General features: G+C 53.9%; 1 protein-coding gene and 1 pseudogene across 1 annotated transcript; both read left to right on the top strand.

Moving 5' to 3' along the window:
- The first annotated feature begins 1,474 nt into the window (after nt 1–1,474).
- LOC115666751 (L-cysteine desulfhydrase) lies at nt 1,475–4,533 on the top strand. The gene is made up of 2 exons (XM_030588417.2): nt 1,475–2,904; nt 4,013–4,533. Exon 1 carries the CDS (start codon nt 1,496–1,498, stop codon nt 2,897–2,899), a length of 1,404 nt encoding a protein of 467 aa, XP_030444277.1. The 5' UTR covers nt 1,475–1,495; the 3' UTR covers nt 2,900–2,904; nt 4,013–4,533.
- Nucleotides 4,534–5,901: 1,368 nt separating this feature from the next.
- Nucleotides 5,902–6,761, top strand: LOC115666750 (peroxiredoxin-2E-2, chloroplastic-like; annotated as a pseudogene).
- The last annotated feature ends 1,617 nt before the right edge of the window (nt 6,762–8,378 follow it).

The following is an 8,378-nucleotide window of genomic DNA, read 5'->3' as shown; positions in this document are numbered from 1 at the left end:
CCGGGGGTGGCCGCTCAGGAGGGAGAAATAGAAATATTGCATCGTTATCAAATGAATTTCTATTTCGGAAGTAAAAATTTTGTATCGTCATCAACCGAATATTTTTGCTCAGAAACTCGTCCATGGAACAGAAAATAAGATAACGAAATTGATTTTTAGGCTCCGTTCGTTTGGCGGAAAATATTCTCCCGGAAAATATTTTCCGGGTTTTCCGGTGTTCGGGGGGCGGAAAACGTTTTCCGTGGGAAAATATTTTCCTTCCCCCCCCCACAAAATAGCCTAAGTCTATGGAAAATGACTTCCGCTTCTTCAAAAGCGGAAATCATTTTCCGGAGCTGCTGCTTCTTCTTCTTCTTCACTAAGGTCATCGCCCGCCGCAGCTTGCCGCCGCCTTCGCGCCGCCGCCGGTCGTCGCCCACCTGCCGGGTCGCCGCCGCCGCCGGTCGTCGCCCCTGCCATCGCCGGTCGCCGCCCGCCGCCGCCCGCCGTCGCCGCCGCCCCGCCCGCCGCCCAGCCGGTCGCCGCCCGCCGCCCAGCCAGCCGGTCGTCGCCTGCCCGCCGGTTATCGCCGTCGCCGCCGCCTTGCCGCCGGTCTCGCCGCCCGGTTACACGCACGCCGGTCGCCGGCCACGCCGCTCGGTCATCGGCCGCCGCCACTTCCGCGCCGCCGCCGCTGCCGCCGTTAGCCTGCCTCCGCTGCCGTCGCCGGCCGCCGCCTGCTGCCCGCCGCCGCCGGTCGCATTAGCCACGCCCGCTTCGCCACGCCATTGCCACGCCGCTGCCGCCCGCCGGGCCGCCACCGTGCCTTGTGCCGCTGCCGCTACGGCCGCCGGCCGCTACGGTTGCTGGCGGCCGCGGTCGCCGCCCGCCCGCCGCTGGCGCTGGCCCGGCCGCCGGTCGCCGCCGCCGGCTCCTTCGGGCTGCCGCCGCCGCCGCCAGTCGCCGGTCCCGCCGCCGCCGATCGCTGATCAGCGATCGCCCGCCGCTGTCGTCGCCGCCGCCCAAAAAAATATTTTCCGAAACTTTTTCATATTGATCACCAAACACCGGAAAATTATGTCCCGGGAAAACATTTTCCAGGAAAATGACTTCCGGGAAAATATTTTCCAAAAGAAGAATATTTTTCGCCAAACGAACGGAGCCTTAGAATAAAATGATTATCATTCGCGTCTCCAATGAATCGAACATATCGAGCTCTTTCCACGAGGGATTCCAAACAAAAATCGAAATAAAATTAGGTACCTGCAGGAGAATGTCCGCGTGCACAATCCGCGCATTTCAAGAACAGTCATAAAAGCTTTCCCCCGGATCCCCGACCCGACCCGACCCGACCCACGTGTCCCCGACCGAATCAGGTTAATATATAATCCCTAGATGTTCGCCGCAACCCAATCATGTCCACGTCCCACTCGCCCTCCACCACTCCCTTTGACTCACTGAGTCCCACCCCGCGCGGCCCCCACCCCCACCCCCACCCCCACCCACCCCACGCCACATGGAGCGCCGCGACGGCGGCGGCGGCGGCGGCGGCGAAGACGGCCGCCACGCCTCGCGAAACGGCAGCTGCGAGCGCTCCCCGAAGAAGGCCAAGCTCCTCCCGGTCCCTCCCGAGCCCATCTCCGGCCCCGAGCTCCGGAGCGAGTTCTCCCACCACCAGCGCGGCGTCGCCCGGATCAACAACGGCAGCTTCGGCAGCTGCCCGGGCTCCGTCCTCGCCGCCCACCGCGACTGGCTCCTCCGGTTCCTCCGGCAGCCCGACGACTTCTACTTCAACTCCCTCCGCGGCGGCATCCTCCGATCCCGGTCCCTGATCGGGGACCTCATCAACGCCGACGACGTCGGCGAGGTGTCGCTCGTCGACAACGCCACCACCGCCGCCGCCATCGTGCTCCAGCAGGTCGGCCGCGGGTTCGCCGAGTCGAGGTTCGCCCCCGGGGACGCGGTCCTGATGTTCCACTGCGTGTTCCAGGCCGTGAAGAAGTCGATTCAGGCGTACGTGGCGAGCGCGGGGGGCTCGATCGTCGAGGTCGAGTTGCCGTTCCCCGTGAGCTCCGACGAGGAGGTCATTGCAGCGTTTAGGAGAGGGTTGGAGAGAGGGAAGAGGAATGGTAGGAGAGTGAGGTTGGCTATAATCGATCATATCACCTCGATGCCGTCGGTGTTGATCCCGGTGAAGGAATTAGTCAAGATTTGTAGGGAGGAGGGCGTAGATCAGGTTTTCGTGGACGCCGCGCACGCGATTGGTAGCGTTGAGGTCGATGTGAAGGAGATTGGGGCTGATTTTTACGTGAGCAATTTGCATAAGTGGTTCTTTTGCCCGCCTTCCGTGGCATTCCTGTATTGTAGGAAATCGTCGGGTTTGGTGAGCGACATGCACCATCCTGTGGTTACGCATGAATACGGGAATGGATTGCCGGTAGAGAGCGCGTGGATTGGCACGAGGGATTATAGCTCTCAGCTTGTTGTGCCTGCGGTGTTTGAATTTGTGAAGAGATTCGAAGGAGGGATTCGGGGTATCATAAAGAGGAACCACGAGCAAGTTGTGAAAATGGGACGAATGTTGGCAGAATCTTGGGGGACGAATCTCGGGTCTCCGCCAGAAATGTGTGCTAGTATGATCATGGTTGGTCTTCCTTCGAGGCTGTGCGTTTTCAGCGGAGAGGATGCTCTCAGGCTGAGGTCGTATCTGCGGGTGAATCATGGGATCGAAGTGCCTATACACTATCAGGCTCCAGCCGATGGTGTTGATGGGCCTAGGGACAAGGATGGAAGCATAACAGGATATGCTCGCATTTCTCATCAAGTTTACAACACTGAAGACGATTATTTCAAGTTCAGGGATGCAATAAATCAACTGGTTGAGAATAATTTAACTTGCAAAATGCTCCTTATAGAGTGAAAAAGGTACTCTTTTTCACCCATGGGATCATCTCATAAGAGGAACCATAGTGTTTATTCTTCATGCCTTCTATGCCATGAACTTAGAGCCACTCATATCCTACTTTATATCATCTTTATTTTCATCGTGGATAGAATGCGCAGAAATTGCTGTTCTTTTCGTTGATCTGAGTTAAGCACAGCAATTCAATTTTCGGACATATGGCTCAATTGAACTCTCTGGTGATTGAATAATCAGCTCTTTACGCATTTCAGGACCGCTTCTTGTGTGCCAGTTGATCACTTGGTTTGTCAAATGCTGCTGGCTTGACCTGTTATTTTTCTCTTTGCTTCTCGTAGGTTATTCTCTATTAACACAACGCTTTTATGGGCTTTTTGTAATTGTATCAGAGGATTATTGTAAATTGGAGATTGATATAGAGCACTTCCTTACTTTAGTACATGATTGCATGCTTATATTGATCTTATGCTTAGGCTTCCTTTAGAACGTTTTCAATGGGATATTTAAGGATTTGAACATTTTCCCTGTGAAATTGTATAGACTATTTTGGAGAAATGGGACGAAGTCTGCCCCCTATGACTGTATGAGTTGCTTTTGACTTTTTAGCATGAAGTCGTGTAGTTCTTGGACTATATGTTTATTTATTGTGCAATTTCTTTGCTCTCAGAGATTTTTATATTTGAAATCCTTACCTTGAGCTGCAGTTATATGTGAGCAATTTCCATGAAATGATTGAATGTCTTGAGGCCTATTTGAAATAAGAAAACCAGGACAATGGCGGTTTTGACTGGACTGATGCTAACTCTAGGTGTGAGGTTTCAATCTGATGGAACTTCACTTCTATCTTCGCCTAAGTAACTCTTTATTTAGGTTTCAAGATCCAAGCATGTTGAAAGGTGGACAGAACTCCAATAGCTTGTGAATAAGTTATGGTTGATTTGCTGTGTGGATACTGATTTGCACTTAGAACAACGTTTTTTTAAGCTTCCTCTGCTTTCGCGCACTTCGTTTTAAAAAAGCGTTGAAGGTGGACGTCATGTTTTGACTGCATTTGTTTTTGCTTGGCTAGAGTTTCCGAATAGCCTCTTCTTACTTTTCATGCTGTGGTGGCAGGTCCGTTCGTGATTTGCAGTTGATGAGCCTTGTTTGGAGTAATGCAACTCTTTCACTACTGTGCCAATGTCTGCGGCTTGTTATGGTTTGGTAAACCGTGGATGGCCAGGTGGAGTTCTATATGTGCTCTTCAAATCCTTGATGGTTTTTCCAAGCATAACTGCTATGAGCCGACACTTGTGGATGAGGCATAGCCATATTGTATTGACAATAACGGTGAATCTTAGAAAATTTGACCATTAATTCCAATTCACTAAATTTCAGTAGTGGTCCTGCCAACTTGGTCCAACGATAGCTTGATAATTGACTTTTAGTTTGTCTTAGGGATTGATTGTCGGAATCTCTTCCTGTGGAGACTATTCGTGAATGCCGAAGCCATTTGCCTCTTCTATGTTGTATAAGTGGTAATTTCGCTTCTGGATGCGAAGCCTAGAGTAAGAGGCGATGTGCACAGATTCAACGAGTTGCGGGAAATTAATTTATCATGTTTTGTCAATGAATTGAAGCTTGGTTTCTAAGGATTCCCGGGCAGACAACATTTTCACTGTCTTCTGCTCTCTATTCTTCTGCTCTCTATCCTTGTTTGTGATCAAAGATGTTTCGTCAAAGAAGACATCCATAAGAAAGACAAAACAAAAGTTCAAAAGAAACGTCATGAAGCTGAAGAGCTCAAGTGAAGAGCAACCAAGGATGCAGAGAGATATGCAGTGGAGGTAAGAAATGTTCAAGCAGAATCAAGATTGTAATTGACTCGACCAACGAAATGCTTGATCCAATTGACAAGGAATGCGTATATCACATGAATTTTTGAAAGCCTGAGTCAGTTGAGTCCCCATATCAACCATAGCACAGATCATTGCCTAGCTAAATTCTCTAATGGTGAAGAGAAGTGTAGCTGAAATGAAGAGGACCGCCAAGAAACTGGATTTGGTTCTCGAAAAGTGGGTGGAGGACCACCGGAAAAGAAGGGCCGTGGGAAAATCTAGGTCGCTGAGAAGACTTCATTCATTTCATGCTTTCTGCAATGGAATTGGAGGATGGGAAGAACTCTGTTTTTGGGTAAAAAAATTAGGGATCCAGCCTTAATCGGTTCGTTTCCCGGTTTCATGCTGTGAATCGGTCGCCGGTTCTACTTGGGACCGGCCTTGTTGGTTCCCGGTTCCCGGGTAAATTTTTGTTTCTAACGGTTCAAAATCAAACCCTAAGTATGTATAGCAGGCGAAATTGATGTAAAAGAATGCTGCCGAGATAGGGTTGAGCACGAGGAGAGCCTGAACTGATGCAAGGAATGCCGAGACATTATCTCTAAAAGACGAAAGATTATCACGGTGCGTACAACATTATCGAAGGTTGCTCTTTTATGAGAAGATGACGTTGGCATTGTCATCATCTTTCGGCATATCGATGATGTCCACAAATGGAACAAAGTCTCTGTCACTAAGTGGAGGTAAAAGAGGAAAGAAAATTGACTCGTGGCAAACGCGTAGCCTCTCTGTGCTGACAATAAAGCAAGTACTGGACAATTGGACATGTTGACTGCCATTTCGCGTGCATGCATGGGCTTGACCCTTTTTAAGCTCTCCACAGAGAAGAGAGCTCGACCCCTTTCATTACAAATACCCATTTACTCTCTATACTGAGGACACCCTCTTTTGGAGGAAGTGTAAATGCGAATCAAGTGATGTTGGCTAACAATATCACCTAGAGGTAGGGGTGTCAATCAAACTCGCGCCGGCCCGGTCCGGCCCTAAAATTTGGGGTATTTTGGGGTCGGGCCTTAATTTTATTCAAATATGGCCCTAAATTTGGGGTTTCATTAGGGTTGGGGTATTTTAGGGTCGGCCCATTTACACTCTGGGCCGACCCATCTCCCTCTCTCAGTCTCTCTTCCCTTCTCTCTCCCCTCTCTAGCGCTACGCCACCGCTCCTCCCCCCTCGCCGTCCCCCGCCGCCGGTCCCTCGGCAAGCCCCTCCGCCTCTCCACCGCCGCCACCCGCGCCGCCATCTCCGTGGGCGACAGGCTCCCCGACGCCACCCTCTCCTACTTCGACCCCGCCGGCGAGCTCCGCAGACCACCACCGTCTCCGCCTCATCGCCGGAAGAAGTCGATCCTCTTCGCCGTCCCGGGCCTTCACCCCGACCTCGCTCGCGAAGCACCTGCCGGGGTTTGTGGAGAAGGCCGGGGAGCTGAAGGCCAAGGGCGTGGGCAACATCGCCTGCATCTCCGTGAACGACGCCTTCGTGATGCGGGCGTGGAAGGAGAACCCGGGCATCGGCGACGACGTCATGCTCATTGTCGGACGGGAATGGGGACTTCACGAGGGCGATCGGGTGCGAGCTCGACCCGAGCGACCAGCCGGTGGGGCTCGGGGTGCGGTCGCGGCGGTGCTGCGGCCGCTCGCGGAGGACGGCGTCGTGAAGGTGCTCAACCTGGAGGAAGGCGGGGCCTTCACCTTCAGTGGTGTCGAGGATATGCTCAAAGTCCTGTAGATGCTTTCAAGTTTCCATTTTTTTCTTTTCTTTTTGGGGCTTTGAACTTGGCTGTCGTTGGCTGGTGTTGAGGGGTGAGGTTCTTGTTGGGTTTTGAGCTTGATGAAGTTTTTGTTCCTGACTTGTGCCTAATAAGTTGAGATGGACTTGGAACTGCGGTTTGATGCAGACACAATGAACAGGGATTTTGCTTCTGGGATTCCAAGATGTTGCCTTTCTTTTGTATTGATTTCGTGAGGATGATGATGTTGTTCATGAGTTCAGCAGTATAAGAGTCAACGGGTGTTTTGGTGCTGGGAATCGCATTGCGAATTGCAATTCATAGTCGCAGAGAGACTGCTGCGTCGTCGAAAGTTTAATCTCTTCCGAAGGCAGGAGCGGATCCCGTTGTGCCTTGAACTCAGGCGTCTGGTTCGACCGCCTGTCTTGTTGTTCCGGTGAGAGGTGAAATGAGCTGGGAACAGAAGCTAGTTGGTGATTCAAGGTTTGGAGAACAGGGACATTTGATGTTACTATCTACGCGAAAGTGCAAAAAAAAAAAAAAAAAAAGGAAGCCCGGCCCAACCCGACCCGGCCCGGCCCGGGCCTTGGGGTGTACGGTGAACAGGGTCTTGGGTGGGTCTGGGCGGGTCAAGCATGACCCTGTAGGTTTCGGGTCAGGTCGGGTATCAAGAAAGCCCGACCCGACCCGACCCATTGACATCCCTACCTAGAGGGGGTGAACAGCTAATTTCAATAAGACTTAACGGTATATTGTGAAATTAAAAAGGGACAAGTGCACTACAAGTCCTAAAACTTGTCATAAAAGTGTATTTGAGTCCTAAAACTTGCAAAAAGTTCATTTGAGTTCTAAAGTTAACACCGTTAGATTTACTAACGGAAAACGCTGACGTGGCGCTGACGTGTCATTTATAATTATTTTTCTTGAGACACGTGGCGCCACGTCAGCAAAAATAAAAATAGAAAAAGCTGTAAAAAAACCAAAAAACAAAAACAGAACCGGCGGTGGCCGCCGCCACAGCTACCGGGAAGGACCGGCGGAGGTCGCCCGGGCCTTCCCGAAGCTCGACGACCCTTGCCAGCCCCGGGCGAGTCCCCGGCGAGGGCCGGCGACCCTCGATCTGGGGGAGGGTCGGGAAGGCCCAGGCGACTTCCGCCGGCCCCGTGCGAGTCCCCGGCAAGGGCCGGCAACCCTCGCTCAGATTTGGGGCGAGGCGACCGTCGCCGGCCCCGGGCGAGTCCCCGGCGAGGACCGGCGACCCTCAATCTGGGGGAGGGTCGGGAAGGTCCAGGCGACCTCCGCCGGCCCGTGTGAGTCCCGGCGAGGGCCGGCGACCCTCGCTCGAGATCCGGGGCAAGGGTCGCGCGCCCCAGATACGAGCGAGGGTCGCCGGGGACTCGCATGGGGCCGACGGAGGTCGCCCGGGCCTTCCCGCCCGGCGACCCTCGCCGGCCCCGGGCGAGTCCCCGGCGAGGGCCGGCGACCCTCGATCTGGGGGAGGGTCGGGAAGGTCCAGGCGACCTCCGCCGGCCCCGTGTGAGTCCCCGGCGAGGGCCGGCGACCCTCGCTCAGATCTGGGGCGAGGGTCGCGCCTTCCCCCAGATCGAGGGTCATCGGCCCTCGCCCGAGGCCGGCGAGGGCCGGCGACCCTCGATCTGGGGGAGGGTCGGGAAGGCCCAGGCGACCTCCGCCGGCCTCGTGCGAGTCCCCGGCCTCGCGCCCTCCCCCATATCGAGGGTCGCCGGCTCTCGCCGGGGACTCGCACGGGGCCGGCGGAGGTTGCCTGGGTCTTCCCGAAGCCCGATGACCCTCGCCGGCCCCGGGTGAGTCCCTGGCGAGGGCCGGCGACCCTCGATCTGGGAGAGGGCGCGACCC

This window comes from Syzygium oleosum, unplaced genomic scaffold (assembly GCF_021117445.2).
Source record: "Syzygium oleosum isolate NSW1041296 unplaced genomic scaffold, Sole_v2.1 Sole_v2.49, whole genome shotgun sequence".
Taxonomy (NCBI): domain Eukaryota; kingdom Viridiplantae; phylum Streptophyta; class Magnoliopsida; order Myrtales; family Myrtaceae; genus Syzygium; species Syzygium oleosum.
Note: the sequence above shows the minus strand (reverse complement) of the source record. Positions and strands in the feature narration are given on the sequence as shown.

Excerpts from the sequence above, each read along its gene's own strand:
- LOC115666751 (XM_030588417.2), top strand. The coding sequence starts at position 1,496 with ATGGAGCGCCGCGACGGCGGCGGCGGCGGCGGCGGCGAAGACGGCCGC.